This window comes from Lagopus leucura, unplaced genomic scaffold (assembly GCF_019238085.1).
Source record: "Lagopus leucura isolate 7727_CA_CO unplaced genomic scaffold, USGS_WTPT01 Super-Scaffold_100044, whole genome shotgun sequence".
Lineage (NCBI taxonomy): Eukaryota > Metazoa > Chordata > Aves > Galliformes > Phasianidae > Lagopus > Lagopus leucura.
The window spans coordinates 3,713,907-3,732,875 of NW_024962291.1; the positions used below are offsets into that span (position 1 = coordinate 3,713,907).

Genomic DNA, 18,969 nt, shown 5'->3' on the forward strand with positions numbered 1-18,969 from the left:
AGTAAAGGCAAAGTTTTCTTTCCTCTATAGTTTCCAAGAGTTTCTCCCACTGTTAAATCTCTGTGAGAAATTTCTGTGTAATTAGCAATCCACAGAGGCTGTTCTACTCTAAAAGCACCCATATTTTATAGGAGCAGAGGGGCTCATTTAACACTTTATATAAAATGTTTTATAAATGTGAATGTTATATGGTCATATTCACAACCAGAGCCTGAGAAGTGTGGTGGAAAGAAAAGCTTCTGGAGCTATAGCCACATCTCTGCTACCCTCTCTACACTAAAATTACCCTGACATGCAAATAAGTTGGCATCAGGAAAGCATGCACTGTTATTACTTTATTATACATATAAGAAATCTAAGGATTAAAGATTATTATTTCCAGAATAACTAACCTAAAAGCAGTGCTTAAGTCATTTGGAAAATGAGACTACGTAACCTGAGCTTTTCTGACTTCAGATCTCTTCCCCTTTCAAACAAATTACTGAACCTTGGTAATCATGCCAGTTGTTTACACAGAGCTTTTGAAGAAGATTGTGCTTTTTTTTTTTGAGATAACGATTTTCAGATCCATTGATTCCTTCATCTTTAATTTGGACAAAGAGACAACAGGTCTGATCCACCACTTTCTATTTTAATGAGAAGCTTTCCAACTTTGAATGCTCACCTGGTAATTTTTACTAAGAAAAGTAACTATCTGCATGGCAGACTGAACGAAGGCATAACATTTAATGAAAGAGCCAAAACATTTTTCATATTATACTTCTTTGTACTATAATTCTTAAAACCTGAAGTGTCCTCGGAGACAAATACAAAAGCAAAATTACCTGCTTGGGGTACCTGGCTGCTGGTTTTCTTTGAACTGATTGCATTAAAAAAAAAATAAATCAAGAACTAAAATATATATGTGTATGTAGTTTACTAACAGATGATGAAATCTCCTTTCCATACCAGATTCTTTTGACTCTACTACTAACATTGACAACATTACTACTACAGAGTAAAAAGCACAGCTTTTCCAGCTGTTGCCAATCCTTTCCCTAAAGCTTGTTTTGTTACAAACACTGCCTAAATGGAGTGTCAAATACAGGTTTAATTTTCATTTTCCCTAAAAAGCTGGTGTTGCTTTTCTTTTAAAATTCAAAGTAATTTTTAACTAAACTAAAATTCACTACTGATGCTGACTGTCTTCCTTATAATCCATTTCATATCACAATTGGAGATTTCCACAACACAGCAATGTAACTATTTGTACAGGCAATAATCAGTTGATAATTATGATAATTACCAACCAACAAGCAAGCTTTTCTCTTCCCCTGGCAAATTAAAGCTTTTTTCTGTTTATGTTTTTGTTTAGTTTTGTATTTGCCCTATCACAAATGTTTTAATCAGTCCTTCCAAGGAGGAACAGAAGAACATCACGTCACTACTTTGAATGTAAGATGGCATGAGACGAGCTACTCTGTATCAGATGCTGAGCCAAACCTATTTTTCACGTCAAAATTTTATCATAAGGAGAGCAAACAAAGTTGATACCCTTCCAGATGGAGTTATTTCTCCTGCCCGTCCTGGGAAACATGACTGTTATTACAGGGCCCGTCAGCACTTTCATCAGCATCTCCCACATATTTCTAGGAAAATTCTGTATCCTAGTGGTACTGCTGGGTGACTAAAGAAAAACAGCCTTCAAAAGCCAGATAAATACTGTGGCTACAAATGAGATCAGAAAAAGAGATTGAAATGAGGATGAAACTCCAGCTGCCTCCAGGCTGGTTTTTGGTGTACCACAAGGAACTTTAATCAGTATAATTGTATTTTTGAAACTACTTAATACACAAATCCTTGTAATGAGTCTTTATGCTATATCATGTGCTGTCTGCAGCTAATGTGGTTTCTCAAACAGATTCATCATTCAGAAGACAAGATAATTCTTCCTCTGGTTGCTGTACAATTTGTCTGTCATTAAGTCAAACAAACCTATTAAAAAAGCAAGTCTCATAAATGGAAAATCCTACTTCCTATGCCAATTAATTATATTTTTTTGCTTGTAATATTTGCATCTGAAGTAACTCAGCTAAAATCAGTAGTGTAATCACTGTAACCAATTTAGACTTTCAAAAGAACGCGGTAATTTTGTGTACTGTACTTTGTTCTTTCACTTACATTTATGTTTTGACTATTTCCTCCAACAGGAAAACCAATTGCGTCATCGCTTTCTACGGCACCAAAAATCTGATTGAGGGGAAAACAAAGAAAGGAAAAAAAAAAAGAAGAAACTGTATGCATCAAGTCACAGATACGTGAAGACTGAGCAAAGTCACACATACTAGTGTTTTGAAGCCACCTAGTTCATTTAACCCACATTTTACTGCTTTATTAACAGTATATCTTGGTTTGCTTTTTAATTGATCGCGCATATAAAGCACTGGCCTTCAGATTTATGTTTAAAGCTGACAGATTTGACATTCTGACTTCATTTTTTCTTCTACTGTCTAAGTTTGCATGCATACGTTAAGGACCCTGCACCACAACATTAGCAGAAAATGTAACAATATAAAGGACTCCAAATTTTTCCTGCTGCAGCATGCACTACAGTTTAGGATTGATTGAGATGAGTGTGGCAGATCTCTAGTTTCCTGCAAGACAAATGAAAACTGTACAGATCCCTACATGTTTGAAAAATACAGCAGTTAAAATTGCACAGCACAGTAGCAACTTTACCTCTTGCTATACCATACCTTTAGCATTTGAGTGAGATAGCAACTGATGTTTTCTAAAAGAAGTCTGTTTGGCATTTGTCTGGCAGATTTCTTTGCAGCAATATAGGAGTTGGACTGACTGACTAACGAACGCATTTCTTCTAAGACAGAGCGAGTGTCAACATTGTCACAGAGTGCTTCATGAATCGCTGCCTTCCTGTCATAAAAACTAAGAAGAAAAACACTTTTTTTATATTTATGCCAAAAGTATCCGCAAGCTACTCTGAAGAACTTCTGTTAAAGGATGGAAGAGGACCTAAATGTGGTCAGAATTCACGTTTGTAGCATGAGCGAGAGAAAGGCATCATCACAGTGCAGCTGTTTTGCTACTATAGACAAAGGCAGGTAGAATAATCTAATTGGCAACAACTAACCAAATAAATTACATCAAGTGCATCTTTAGAAACTGACCTTTTAATATCAGGTACTGAAAGCAGTACATATTGCCTATTTAGCACCTGGTATTGATCTCCTATCCGTACATAGCAGCTTAGGATTCTGTTCAGCAGTGTTCTAATATGGAACACCAATTTAAAAGCTAACACTCTACAAAGACAAGTGTTACAAAGCTGTTATGAAGCAACTACAAGAAATAAATTACTGCAGACATTTATCATGGCTATAAATATATATAGTAAGTAATATGGTATATAAAGTACTGTTTCATCAGGCAAGGAATACTACTGTTTCATACAACATTTTTTTCTGAGAAAAAAAACAAGTGGTGGTGGATAAAGGAGACAAAAAATATCCATACAATATATACTGTTATCCTATTTCTTTGTCCTTTCCTTCTGACCTCTCAGTTAATTTTCCTCCAAGTTGAAGAACGAATTTTCAAGGACACTACTAAACAGAACCACCTGTACTTGGACTCAACACCTCTCCTCACTACAGTGAACTAAACTATGATAAATTTTAGTACTGCAATGAAAGGAGTTTGTATTTAGACTTCATACATAAAAAAGTCACATGAGAACTTGTTAGCATTATAAGCAATAAGGATAGTTTGTGTATAATATAAGTATAATATAAGAATATAAGTGAAAGACTGCAATATTCATATCACTCCCTCTTTCCATTCAATAGCACATTTTCAAATACTGGCACCCTGGCTTTTGCGTGCTGTTAGTCAAGTCATTTCAATTCTGTTTGTCTAAAAGTCTCATTTTAGTCACTGCACTCTGAAACAAGTAAAATGTTATTTCTATGATTGTAAATACTGCATTCAAAATTATCAGTCACTTCTCAAATAGGAAGACAACTTTTCATGTATTGAAGGAAATGACATCTAACAAAGTAGTTCCATTTCCCTACACAAACAGGACAATGAGCAATGCCTGTGTACTTCACATAAACGAAACTGAAGTTAACAATTTCATCTATTCTTCATAAAGCTGCCAAATACAGAAGTCATGCAATGAAAAAAGAAATTAAACATGCAGCTACATAAAGTTATTCAAAGAAGAAGTAAGAATGCTCAACTCACTTTTTGTTAAGCTCTGCTTCCTGATTTTCCCATTTCTGAAACTGGCCTGTCACATCAGTGGGAGCTCGAAGAATATCCTTCACATTTAAAAAGAACTCCTATAGAAGAACATATTTGAAATCCTGTTTAAACTATAAAGAACCAATATTTACGAAGGAAAAAAAGCACTATTTCTTACTTAGCCTTATAAAGCTTATAGTTTCAACACTATTTTGGCCTGGATTTACTGAGCATCTGTCACAACAGGGAAACCCACAATTTTCAAGTAACTGTAAATCATAGTCAGAGCAGTTGTTGCTCTGCTGCTGCATGATACAACACAATACACAATATTAAGCAGTTAAGCTGCTTAAATACAATACCATTCAGAAAACAATTAAAAAACAACAATTTTTATGGCAGATTTCTTTGTGTAGCTAGGAATGGAAACCAAAATAGAAACCTTGCTTTATAGCAAGGTGGGTTGTTCTTTTTTTTTCCTCCCACACAGGCATTCAGTTTAGAGAAAAGTCATTTTCATTTATTTTGTGATCCAAGCCAAATATTTCATATATTAAAAGCAGAACATCTTCACCTGAAGACCAAAATCAATCTCCTGGAGACCAAAAACAACAGAACACTAGACAGCCTCCTTGTAGGTAATGCACGCTTAAATCACTGCTCCAAACTACACAGGGAACAGAACTGTGCCCAGCCACTCACATTACAGCTACCAGGCACAAAGCCAGAAGTTTGATGTATTAGTTGAGGAGACAAGGTAACAATGATATATCCCCTTAACTATATTTGTGTCAAGTTTGATCTGATAGACATGTCATGAGAATGTCTGCCGGATTGAGTCCTTTAAGCAAGCTAAACTAAGAAATTAATCTTGTGTTTCAGTGGCAAGATGCTCAGACTTGTCAAAACTTGGAAAAAGCACCCATTTGCAAAGAAATGTTGCTGCCTGTGATATGGTTTAAATGTTCAATAGAAACACTTGAATGTTCTAAAGAAATACTGTAAGATCCACCCAATCAACACAGAAAGCAAACTCCTTCTGGGGATAAGGCCTATGCATCCTTGGGTACTATTGCTTGAAATATGCTATGGCTTCAGGAAGTATTAACATCTCGAGGAGGAAAGGAAAGCTTACGTACGTTCATAAACTTCTCATACTGAATAGCTGACTCCATGGTATTACTTGAATAATCCAGTGTATCCTTCCAAGAGTGCATGAGGAAAGCCAATCGTAACTGCCGTGCTATTAGAAGTTTCAAAATAAACAAGAAGAATAATCATAATAAGCTAAAGTTTTTTATGGCCTCCAAAGTTGTCATGGCTAAGAACATAGCAATTATTAATATCCTTACTCTTAATACATCTACTAAAAAAAGGGAGAACTCTATTATCCATACAGATAATACCAAAGAGAACTGGAGTAGCTATTCTAACGTTATTGAAGAAAAAAAGACACTTAAACTTAGCCAATTTTGGAAACTCCACTATAAGCCTCAATTACCACACAGCACTCAAACTATATCAAAAACATTCAAATTCTAAACTAAATTTCACCTGTATGTTTCTTCAGTGCATCTTTTATAGTGATAAAATTCTTCAAAGATTTGGACATTTTACAGCCTGCTATTGTTAAGTGGCCAGTATGCAGAAAATATCGCACCCAGTTATCATTTTCAAAGTATGCCTGCAGGGAAAAACAAGCACACACACACACACAGAAGACTTAACATTGTGTACACATGTAACCTAAACAATGATAATTTAGGAATAAAACAGGGAGGAAAATACCAGGATGGTTATACAAAATACATGCAAATTAAAAAATAAGAAAAATTAAAATATTAAAGTTCAAAAAACAAAACTATAAAGCAGAGGAAAAAAAAACAGATTTGCATGGGTTGCAGTCACAGCAAAGCAGACAGCTTTATCACTGCAGAAACTAAAGGCCAGTGACAAACAGCTCACTCACCTCAGACTGTGCCAGCTCATTGTCATGGTGAGGAAATCGGAGATCAAACCCTCCTCCATGAATGTCCATCGACTCTCCCAGAATGGATCCAGCCATTGCAGAACATTCAATGTGCCAACCTGGCCGCCCCTGTGAAGACAAATGTGTTACCTGACTACCTGTCTTCCTCTTCCACCCATTTCACTGCTCTGCCCCTAAGCAGTTACACTGAGAAAATGAGATACAGTACTATCAAAGAAAAAAAAAAACAACAGAACAGCTAAGACTCAGCTTTATAAACGTATACAGTTGGACTTGAATATCAAACATGGCACATACATCTGTGATGCCTTGATTATCCTGCTGATTTTTCATCACTAAGAAAAATGAGAATTGAAAAATCTTTGGAGATAAAGATTATAAATGACTGACCAATAACAGGCATCATAAGTCTGCGTGCTGAATTCTGTTTAAAAAGTGATGAACAGGCAGATAGATATGCATTCTAAGTAACTGAATGACTATAGCAATAGAACTTACAACTGAATACAAGATCCTCATAATCTAGACATTTATATGAAGTGAGCCATAGTATTTGTTAAATATAAAACATGCTACTTAATAAGGTGTGGAGGATCTAAACCCTGCTTGTAATGTGCTTACCTTTCCCCATGGAGAGTCCCATGAGGGCTCTCCTGGCTTGGAGGATTTCCACAAAGCAAAATCATTTGGAGAATGCTTCTCACATAGGCGATCTGCTGAGATACTCAGATCACCTTTCAAAAGAAAAAAAAAAAAAAATTTATTTAAATATATATATATATATATATATATATATATATATATAAATAGTTACATTTTGTTTTAACACAATTATTATTGATTTTTGGCCTCACTGACACCGAATGAGGCTGAGAGGAAAAAAAAAGGAAAAGAAAGAAAGATAAAATACTCAGCCCTTGAAATTCCTCATAATTAACGTTGTTAACTCTTCGGGCTTCTTTATTAATATTTAGTTGATAGAAAAGCTGACAAGAAGTATCAGCTGTGCTGCTTTCTAAGTTTTGACACGACATTCATCTGCATTATCTCTAAAGGCACAATTCCAGTGTTCCAGTTGTAGAAAACAAAATATAGAAATAAAGAAATCTCATATTCACAGATAAATAAGACTGGAAAACCAATTCATTCCAAAATCAGAAGTACCAAAATCAAGACTAACTAACTTGCCTTAATATGCACACAACGCAGTCCTAGGGTATCTTTTACATCCCCTGCCTCAGTTGCTACACAGAATGGCTGGTAATTCTTCAATATCTACAAGTTTATTGTTTTGTTGCTACCACAGATGCTGTGCATATTAGTTTCTGTCATTTCTTTATGATCACTTGTTTGGTGGTCTTGCTATAACATCTTTAAAACAAGAGAATTTACCATTTCTGCAGTACTGTCAAAAACTGTCTCTCGTCAACAATACCACTTGCCACATGAGAGCCTGAGAGAGACTAAGTGAAACTCAAAGATACACTTGTCATTTCTGACATACAGCTTGAGATACTTGCAATCTCATTCTTTCATTTCTTGTCACTATGCACTTTGAGCATGAAGAGTATTTTTCTTCCATCTATTTACATCAGTTGCAGTTTCTGAAATTCACCATTTCTGCTCCCTCTGCTAGCTAAAATAACTTCACCTGTCAGGGCAATCATCTCAAATAAGTCAAAGCAGCTAAGCTGCAAGCAATCTAAGCCTATGTGTGGTCTCAGTTACATTAATCACTCTGTTTTAGTCTCTATTTGCAAAAGCAGACCATTGTGCTTGCTTGCACGGTGGCAACGATGCATTCATGTTGCCACTAAGATGGCAGCTTAAGCTAGCACCTTTTGTTTCACACAGAACAAGCAATCTCAGCTATCAGAGTTTAAGTCAAGAAAAAAAAATCAAATGTGATTAAATGTCTTGTCTCTTAGATATTGATAGTTACCTTAATTCTGCCTACAAGCACAACATAAAAAAAATCTTTTAATATGCTTACGATACATTTTATGGATGATTTCTACTAAAATTGTACAACATTAAGAGTAGATAAAATGCTTGATAAAACTCATTATTTAAGCTAAACTGTTGCAGTAGGTCTAATCAAAAGATCTATATTTGGATTTAGTTCAATACAAGAATTCTCTGTATTAGAGAGGAATCAGGAAGAAAAAAACATCATCAACAAATATTTGTCATAAAATAGATAATCATTTGAAGAAATCACCACGTGAGCAATGTATGTAAATGTTATTTCCCCTTTTTACCTTCACCCTCTTGAAGAGCTTTCTGATCACCCACAGCTTCAGGAACCAACTTAGCATAGGAGTGTTTTTTACTGGAATCAAACTTCACAGTATCAAAGTATACAGATCCATTGGACACATACCTGAAAAGTTCAGATAATTACATAGCTTACTTTTCTACCAAGACCTGAGACTAAATTGTACACTCAAAATCACCAACCTTCTTACTCTCTCTCGTAAACCCACATACAGTATGGTGCTGCTAAAGTGAGCTAAAATCTCACCTAAGTTTTACGGCATTGTCATAAATACTTCAGATAAGCCACTAAATGTCAGAAAAAAACTCACTGAAGGGAAAGTGAACATTTTTTCTTAAGTTCTCAAAGAGGTGAGACGCCAAATTAACAGTCCCAACAAATATATACAACATTCCTGATCCCTTTTAATATTTTGCAATAATATAACAAGAATCGTATTTGTTTCGGAGCCCATTTTGTTTTTTGTTCCCCTTTGCTTTGTTGATTTTTTTTCTACTGCCAATGTGAGATGAAGTCTGAGAAAAATGTTTTAGGATCACAATGAGCGCTCATAGTTCAATACAAATCGTCTTCCTTTTTTTCTTCTTTTGAAGAAAAATGTAGGTTTAAAGCAAGAACATGCAAGACAACTGAAACAGTTCTGCTTTTTTCACAATAAAAACATATCTGCACTGAAAAACTGAGGCCAAAAAGAGAAAAAACACTCAAAAATTTCCATCAGGAATCTATCATGATACTAATGAAATTCTAGAGGATTAGCCCAGCTTTCTCAAGCATGAGACAATGTCAGGCTCTAATTTCAAAATAATTTGTTGTTCGGTTTGTTTGTTTTTTTTTTTAAATCTATGTTATTTACAGCTGATATTCAGCAATCCACTCAGGGACATAGTTTTGAAACCCCTGTAAGTCAAAACTGTAAGACTGTAAGTCAAACTCAGTTCAAGTGATTTGGACTTTGATTATTTATTTTAAGGAACAAGGATTTCACCCTATTAATTTAATAATCTAACTTGTCCTTTTGAAAATTAAAAGTATAGAGTAGCAAATTTTCATCAGGTTAAACACAGCAGGTCTTACACAAAGGACTCTGAAATGCCTTTATTTGATGAAACGCTGCTTTTGGAAAAGAATACCATTCCATATGAAACCAAAGAACAGAGTTCAAAGTGAGTTTTGAAAGCAATCATTCTGGCTCTGATACAATATAAACACACAAAGGCATTCAGTAGCAAGCTTACCCGTAACCATTATCCACAATCTTTTTCACAAATGCCACAATTTCTGGCACATATTCACTAACCCGCGTTAAAACATCTGGAGGTAAGACCTAAGAAAGTAAAAAATAGCATTTTATACATATATGTAGTGTATATTTGTATGTATATATATTTATATGTATCATATACTCACAAAGTGACCTGCTTAAAAGGCAGTAGAATCTGATTCCTACTTTAAACTCTCTGTTCTGCAACGATGAGCTAGATGAGCTATGGCAATTTTTTCTCAGCCTCTAAGGCCGTGTTAACAATACAACACTGCAAGAGATGGTATACTACACTCCTGTCAGAACAGGCAGCACGCCACTTTGATTTGGAAGTAAATAAACAAACTTTTGCTATTCTGACCCACTGCACATGACTCAGTATTTCACCTGTAACATATAAGTCTGCACTTGATTGCCATTGCTACCAAACAATTTGAAGAATGACACGTAGTCAGTGATGAGTGGGTTGGTAAGGCTCTTCCATGCAGCAAACAGGATACCTGAAATTTCTGGATCGGTTAATGATTTTAAGGCCATTTCAGATCAAGAAGGGATGGAATACATGCATCAGATCTGATCTGATTGCCATTGGCACTTGTAACATGCACAACTGTTCTAAGATTGCTGGGATAGAAACAGAGTATGTGCTAACTTTTTATCTATGTATTCATATCAAAAATTAAAGGAAAAAAAATGTATCTATAAGGTTGAAACGCAAGGTTTTTGATAAGTATTTAGGGACCTGCACTGTAAACCATTTTCTGGGTATTATGAGGCATGGCATACACACTTTTAAAACAGAAAAGAGTTAATTTACTTACGTTGAGAGCTTCCATGTCTTTATGAAATTCCCCTTCCCAGAATTTGGGGAGCTCTGAGAATATGGAATTGTCAGTCACTTGGCTGCCAAATTTTGAATCCAGCCAGTCAGACAGTAGATCTTTGGCTTCTTCCAATAGTATCTATAAAACAGTAATTACAAGTGCAACTGATCAAAGCCTTGTTCTCTTTTAACTCTGTAAAAAGGTCTTATCCCGAACAGTGAGATTTGCTCCAGGAAAAAGACATTTGGGTACAAATACAAAGTAATCACGTTTTTATCTTATTGTCTCTCATATGTACAGATAAAACACCAGAAAAAGGAATGCAAGTGATAACGTTATGCATTTTCCTATCAGTCACTTTAATAAACATGTACAATTTACACTGTGCACATCAATGAAAAGCATCTGAACAACTGGAATCCTAACACAGATATATTTCTCTGTCCTATACTAAGAGATGTCAAACAAACAAAAAACAAACAACTCCTAGCTCAAAAGGTGTATCTGGATAAACTTTAATTGCTTTCTGTTTGGTCAGTATACTTTTATAATATCACCTGATTCAATAGTAGCTTTTTTTTCTATTGTTGTGCTTTGTTTTGTTTTTTAAGATATGTCAGCAAGAGGGAACATACCCTATGCTTCCTGCACTGCTAATCAGGAATAATCTGAAAGCAAGAGAAGAGGAATGCAGAAGCCAATTATTAAAAGTTAGCTATTTTATTGCCTGACTCGTAACTGGAACAGTACTGAAGCCCAAGAAAGTCAACAGAATTACTGTCACTAATTAGAATAATCTTTGGTATATATTCAATACTGTTTCAGGAATTACCACAAGCAAAATATTATTTTCAAAGCCACAACAAAAATCATTCTAAAAGGAGCTCAAACTGACCTCATGACATCTGCTGATCTCTTCTGCAGGGAGTTTTGCTTGCACAGCTTCTTGTAGAGGGTCAAAAGCAGACTTCACTGCATTCTGAATTTTTTCCAACATCTGCCTTTTATCTGGGTCTGTTGTCTCACTTAATTTAACTGAAAAGAGCTACAATCAAAAAAAGGTTTAAAAAAACAAGCAACTTGTAGTGCAGTGGGGCTATATTCCACACACAACATATTAACTTAGCCATGTAGTGCCTCGCTTGTGATAATAAATTATCCTATAGCTTCTTATCAGACTATTGAAACACACCTTTCTCATCAGAAACAAAGGTGAACATTCACTAGCATAAAAATTTACTTCACATTTGAATTGGGTTTTTTAAAACCATTATAAATTACTAAATCATAAGTACTGTTATTAATAATTTCCATTTTCTATGTAGTTGATCACTTCAATTACGTAGTTAATTATCCCAAATCTGAAATGGAGAAGCTTCAATGTGAAACAGTGAGATTAAATGCTATGCTTAAAGGGTATGTTAGGCAATGACAGTTGGGCAAAATTTCCAGGCTACCTAATTCCTAGGCCCATATTCCATTCATTAGACCAATAATCTCTTTGTGATCCATAGCTCTAAAATGACTAGAGAATTACCTTCCCCCACCTTTAATCCAACATACACAATTTATTAAATCCCTGAAACTTTGGAGACTTTTTGCTCTTTCAAAGGCCATCATCAGTGGTACAGAAGAGAAATCTCACAGGTATCTACAGCTTTAAAAGATTATGGACATACCACCATTTAAAAACTTTTGAAGTTTGCATTCTAACAAATAAGACTTTTATTTTTCCCCCAATACCCAACAACATTATACACATTGACACATACAGTACTCAACCAGAGACAGACAAGTTTTATAAATAGTTCTTGTTAATTCTAGAACAACAGAAAAACCAATGTGAAACACAGTAACACTTCTTATTTATGTGGAGTCAGTTCAATAGAATAAAATAAGCATACATGAAGTTTAAATAGGCAGCAACGTCTGGGGTGTTCTTTAGATACTTTACTATGTTCCTAAGAACTAAAGACACTATGAGGGATTAAATACTGAGCCCACCTCTGAGGCAGTTTTAACATCTTCAAGTAGCTGAGCTGGTGTTGATTTGTTCTTCCTATACTGTTCAAAAAGGTAGTTTTGTCTTGTTCTCTTAATGATCTGCAAAGCAGAAACACAATAGTTAGAGAAAAAGTAAATAAACTACTCAACATCAATGCTTTTCAGAATCCCTACGTACTTAACAAGATACAAGAAACACATGCAGTAATATAAATCAAACACCATACACAGCAAATTTGCTATCTCAACAAATTACATGTCAACAACAGGCAGTTAAACAAGCAAATAAGTTATCTTTGTAAAATGCTTACTGCTCATGATTTATAAAAGCATTCACTTGCATACAAGAACAAAGTCTTCTTCAGAAAAAAGAAAGATCAGTGACTTTGTGTCTAAAACAAATGCCTTAGTAAGTATATATAATTGATCTTGGCTTATCAAATGGCAATTACACTCTGAATTCCATGCATAAACTTACTAGTTTAGATTACAATTTAAAAAAATCATACCTTATCATCAATATCCGTGATATTCATACAATAGAAAACATCAAATTTAAAATAATCCCTTAAGATTCTTCTCAGGATATCAAATGAGATGTATGACCTAAAAAGATATCATTTTCTTTAAATGAACAGCTTGAACATACTTCTATTTCATGCAATAACCACTTTAACCTCAGCCAATACTTCTGTAGCAGTTTCAACTTTTCCTTTTATACTGGAAAGTTTTTCCCCACACAATAACAGAATATACTTCTAACCCTAAATCTCAAGAGTTGAGTCTGACAAAACTACTTTCCAGAAACACACTCATCTAAATAAAGTACAAGGGCTGCTCTGAAAGTAATGCCTTCTATTTTATTATCTTGGCCCATGATGTCAGAGGTGGATGTTGGTGGTATTGCAACACAGGTTGAACCTTCCCATTATATTTTAGTGCCATGTGATGGATGGCAGTGGAGGAGCAGTCTGACAAAATGGCGTCAGACGTGGAAGCGTGGATGAAGGAAAGGTGTGTCACTGTATTCCACCATGCAGAAAAATGGCACCCACTGACATTCATCAATGCTTGCTGAACATTTCTGGAGACAAGGCAGTGGATGTGAGCACAGTGAGGCGGTGAGTGGTGCACTTCAGCAGTGGCAACAGCAGGTCACCTCTGCTGGTGTAGATAGTTATGAGCATGGCATGCAGGCTCTTGCTCATCACTGGCAAAAACACAAAACTGATGGTTGTGACTATGTTGAAAAACTGTTTTGCAGCTGAGAATTTGCTCTACTAGTATTAGTGTGCTCTTTGTATCTGTTGGAGTGTCCATGGAAATTAACAGGAGGCATTACCTTCTGAGCAATTCTGCATATATTTTTCTATTTAATTCCTTTCTTACTGTATGCAATGTTATTACTCGCATCAAAATTAGGAACTGCAGTACCTGGCATGTCCCATGTGAGAAGCATCGTATACTGTTGGACCACAGCAATACCACGTGACTTTTTTTCCATTCTGCGGCTGAAATATTTCCTTAATTGAAAGGGATGGGACAGTGAGCAGAAGGAATTGAAGACGTGATCTCAACCAAAACCACCACGTTTGGAATATCAGAACATGAAAATATAGTGGCTATCCCACTCCCAGTTTTACTATAAGAAAAGGTTACCACTAGCACATAAGAGAGAACATAAGCAGCCACGCACTGCTATCTGCACTGCCATCAATTCAGATAGCAAATTAAAAAGATTTACATTAGGCAAGCTATTTTCCAAGTTGTGCATGTATAATGGAACATTAGGCATAGAAAAAGGTTATATGGTATATCAAGTTCACACATTCTTGAATATTACGTACCATATAACATCAGTATTCTCAGCATTTCCTCTCCTTCCCAAAGCACCTTCAACCAAGACCATAGGATGTTTTGCCAGTTTATACTATAAGCTTATAACTTGCAAGACTTTTTTTTACACAGGGCAAAGCATATAAAAAAGAAACAGATTTTATACTGTTTATGCTGCCTATACTTATCTATATTACAGAGGAACCACTGGCTACTCTGGATGATGATAAACTGCTATTTCATATTACACATTAAGGAACACACACACATGTATATTGACTGTGCACATTATGGCACCTGCCTCAGCATACACACTTGACTGAGGCAACATCTCTGTCACCTTCTTGTCACAAAATAAAACTCAGAAACCTATCTATTGATTTGGAATACAGTTAAGCAAGCATTTGACAACTCTCCCATTTGTGTTTTAAGGAGACCTTCAGTTTTCTTTCATTTGGTCACCTTATTGCGAGTCAGGCTGTTGTAGAGGCAGAGTCTAGAATGTTTTGTCCCTTCGGGAGGAGACCAAGGAGGCTGCATACGTTTGCCTTTACCTAGGAAAAACACAATTTAAAGAGAACTGAAAATGTAAACAAGTTTACAGTGTAACATTTCCTCCTTATCACATCGTTAGTTCAATATATATATATATGTGTGTATAATTACAGAAAACAACTCCAATCGTAGTAGTCTAAACTATGTTTGTTAGAGCTAAAGCCTCTAAAATGCCACTAAAAGCAAAGTAAACACTTTCAATCTCATTTATTTTCTGCCCCCTCATTTGCCACTCATTACTTTTTGATTTAAGTAATGAGGGGAAAAAAGAGTATACAAGTGAGAGCATGCAATCAATTAAGCATTAACAAAAGATCATAAACATAACACAATACTAATAAGGTGTCATGGCAGTCCTGGGCTTTCTGCAATGCCACTGTTCTCACTGTGAGAGCACATCACAGATCTACAGAGAATTTGCAAAAAAGTCTTCAGAAACCTGACTTTATCTCTACAGCCAGTATCAACACTGTGTACTCAGTGGGAGAAGAGACCAAAAGGTTCAGAGAGAACTTTTCCTTTTAATTCTATATGGCTGCTATGTGCACAAGGCATTTCTGAACATTTTATTTACCATAGATACACCCCAATCGAGCACAGGGCTCAATTCTGCCATTAAGAAAAGCAGATAAAGCTCAGGTGATATTAGTGAACAATACCCAGAGATTGGAAGAAGTGTAACGACTGCTTTGTGGGGAACTTTCATATTTTAAAACCTGCCTTTAAGGTAAGAAGGAATAAAGCAGTTTCAATACTTTGCAACATAGTAGAAATTCTTAAACAGTGTTACATATGCACAAATAGTGTAATATAAAATACAGAGCAAAGTGAAAGTGTTGTCAAAACAGAAAGTTTATACTTCATCAGTATATTTCAAAGCACTTTTTCTTTGCCAAGTTCCTGATTTTTGCTTTGGCATTTTTCTGTATGACCATCACCAAGATGATTGTGTCCAGAAGAAATCCTGTTTCAACAAATCAGTGTTCACAGAACAAAAACTTTTTTTTTTTTTCCATCACAATGAATACCAAGAGCTCACTTTAAATGGTGGGACAGTAAGTCCAAGCACCACTTTTCAAAACAATGAAGAGCCATTCAACATGGAATATTCTGTACTATCTGGGGGGCATCGGACACACCTTGCCATTTTTGGAAGGGTGGAACATCCCTGTGCACTGCAGCCTTCAGATGCTGCATGTTAAGGGTGGGACTGAGTAGGGTTATCCTTGCATTTATTTGCTTTTCTATTTTTAACATTATTAAATTCATTTTTTAAAGGCTAGCATGAGCACGTCATCTGTCAAAGAGCTGCAGCTTGCCATGCACAGGGCTGCTTATAGCTGTAATGATGTTGTGTTAGTTACTGTGTTAACCTGGAAGGGAAGCAAAACTCAACAATATAACAAAGCTGCCAGGTTAATATATACAGTATCATCCTTAGGAATCCTCATTTAAACTGCAATTAAAATATTATATAAACTATTTGTTTTGACAATCAAATTGCCTTTCTGATTCTATCGGAGGATGTTCTTTATGAAATCTGTTTCTCTAATACCTTCATACAAACACTTTGACTGAAAACCTACAAGTTACATAAACACCTGTGGTATAAAAAAAGGCAATCTCCTCCTCACCTCCCTCTTTTTGAATAACCACCTAAATAAGAAAAAAAAATAACCACAGTACTCAGTCTCATTAAAGGACTCCATTTGATCTCCATCTTATGGATCCACAGAAATGTGTTTATTCTATGTATTTTATTGTACGTTACTGACTTCAATGCTATAGCTGTCTATCCATAACACAGAGCATACAGCAAGGTATGCATTTGTTTACTCTTTGATCTAGAAGATTACCCTGGTATGCTTAATTGCGGCTAAAGCTTCCCCCAGGGGAGGAAGCCTATGTGGGTTAGTCTAACAAAAGATAAAGCAGTAAAGCTTCATTTTTTTATTTTTACTTTTTTTAAACTTATAACCAGACTAAACATGAGGAAACAAACAAACAAACAAAGGAACTGAGATAAGGAGAAGATACTGCACCCCGAAGTTTCTCAGTTTGTGAGCTAGCTGCCACATTATATCCACTACATGGACACCAAGGGCAAAGCAACAGGCATGCTTTTCAGTCCACTCAAACACATCCCTGCCAACAGCAACTTTCCCCCTGCTGAACCAAAGTTCATTTGCTCTAAGCCATTTCTGGGGCACTCTGATATATCCAAAAACACACTGGCCTAAGAAGCCTGGCAGATCCATATGATATTTCACACTGAACACTGCAGAGCATTTTCTCAGGACTTGCAATATATACGCACAGATCATAAAGCTAACAAGACACAATCATTGAGGAAAAGAGGCTTAACGTCAAAGATTTAATGGACAGGAAAACTGAAAGCTTTTCTTGTCTTGCCCCACTTTGATCCATGAAATCCTGCAGGCAAACAGCAGTTAGTGGCATTAAATCTGCTACCAGAGCCAGTGGTACAGCTGAGATCCCTCGACTGCTGAAAGGAAATCAATAACCAGCAGAAATGCATGGAGGCACACACATGGATACGCAACCCACTCATAGGGTCTGACTTTAACTGCTGCTCTGCTGGGAACTGAGAACAGTATGATGACAGGTTGTGAGAAGATGTCATTGGAGTCATATTAGTCAGCAACCGCCAGTCAAAATGACAAACACCTTTTGCATTCATTTACAGATCTTGCAAGCACTATAAAACAGCTCTGTGTTATTATTATTATTTCATGACTCCCAGAGCGAGGCTCTCACTATAAAGCAATTACATTAGACTAGCTCACTGGAAATCATCTAAGGAGAATGATGCAGCTCCCAAAAATGCCAGCGCCCATGGTTACTCCATGACCTGGATTAACCTGTTAGTATTTCCTCAAATCATCAGCAACTCCTAAATGACCAGGATTAAAAAAGAACCCCAAACATTCCTTTCAAAATTCAGTGTTAATAACAATCTTCAGAAACAGTATGCAGTTTGCTTTATTACAAGAGGGAAAAAAAATCACAGAACAAATTGGGCTATTGTAGGAAACCAGCCAAAACCCACATCTCCATTTACTATTCATTGGCAAGCTTTCTAAAGAAAATACAAATAATCAAATTTGGATTTGATAATCAAACATTGAGGAGCTCTAAAACCAAAGAGTTGTGGAAACAGCTGTAACACTCAAATAGCTCAGGATTCATCAGTTACACAGTAACAGTACACAAGAAGAATTTCATGAGCTTGAATACAAGTGGATACAGTAAACTGTAAACTGTGCAAGAGAGTACAAAAGGAAACTTTTAGTTCTCAGCAGGAAAAACCATTAGTGGCAGCTAGTTTATAACCTGCCCACCAAGTTCATATTACTCACTTGTTTGAAGTTTACAAGGGTCATTTTTTTCACTGCTGCCATCATAGATTGCTTCTATGTGTCTGTACCACCGGACAACATGGAAATACTGGTCCACAGGTGGCCCCGAAAACTTTCTGAACACCTCCACATCTGCATGTGAAAATGTGAACCCCTGGATATAACTACGAGTGCTCAGGTACTCGTTCAAAGCCTTCACCCTGGCTTCCTCTTCACTAATGCTCAGAATAAAACTGTAGCTGGAAGCTGTAAAGACAGAGGCACAGGACATTTAGTCAGCATTAAAAGAAGGAGATCCCATGACCAAAATATATCTTTATACTACACATCACCCCCTCCAAATTAGCTCTGGCAACTGACAAGAAATTTGAGAGAAATGTATTTAATACAAGATAATGAATAACTACGCATTTTCAATTAATAGGTTTATGCTCACACTGTGGTACGTAGACCACCCTCTCTCCTCAGACATGAATAACGCTTAAAATGAATATGATTAAAGAGATGTACAGAAGGACATTGGCATGTGCTTCTCCTTCACAACTGCTCAGTTCTACAATTTATTTGGTACATGGGCAATGCGGGTTTAATTA

At 36.0% G+C, this 18,969-nt stretch overlaps 1 protein-coding gene across 1 annotated transcript in view; it reads right to left on the reverse strand.

Annotated features, from left to right (window-relative positions):
- Window positions 1-18,622, reverse strand: part of CARS1 (cysteinyl-tRNA synthetase 1) — a 31,231-nt gene extending 12,609 nt beyond the window's left edge. The window contains exons 1-16 of the mRNA XM_042884495.1: window positions 18,377-18,622; window positions 14,904-14,995; window positions 14,040-14,128; window positions 13,115-13,211; window positions 12,606-12,704; window positions 11,497-11,646; window positions 10,599-10,739; window positions 9,752-9,840; window positions 8,497-8,618; window positions 6,857-6,969; window positions 6,215-6,343; window positions 5,800-5,929; window positions 5,385-5,488; window positions 4,246-4,343; window positions 2,736-2,925; window positions 2,161-2,229 (exon numbers count right to left, since the gene is read on the reverse strand). Of these exons, the coding sequence (XP_042740429.1) occupies window positions 2,161-2,229; window positions 2,736-2,925; window positions 4,246-4,343; window positions 5,385-5,488; window positions 5,800-5,929; window positions 6,215-6,343; window positions 6,857-6,969; window positions 8,497-8,618; window positions 9,752-9,840; window positions 10,599-10,739; window positions 11,497-11,646; window positions 12,606-12,704; window positions 13,115-13,211; window positions 14,040-14,128; window positions 14,904-14,981 (1,698 nt within the window). The 5' untranslated portion in view covers window positions 14,982-14,995; window positions 18,377-18,622. The remainder of the gene's footprint in view (window positions 1-2,160; window positions 2,230-2,735; window positions 2,926-4,245; window positions 4,344-5,384; window positions 5,489-5,799; window positions 5,930-6,214; window positions 6,344-6,856; window positions 6,970-8,496; window positions 8,619-9,751; window positions 9,841-10,598; window positions 10,740-11,496; window positions 11,647-12,605; window positions 12,705-13,114; window positions 13,212-14,039; window positions 14,129-14,903; window positions 14,996-18,376) is intronic.
- Window positions 18,623-18,969: the final 347 nt, after the last annotated feature.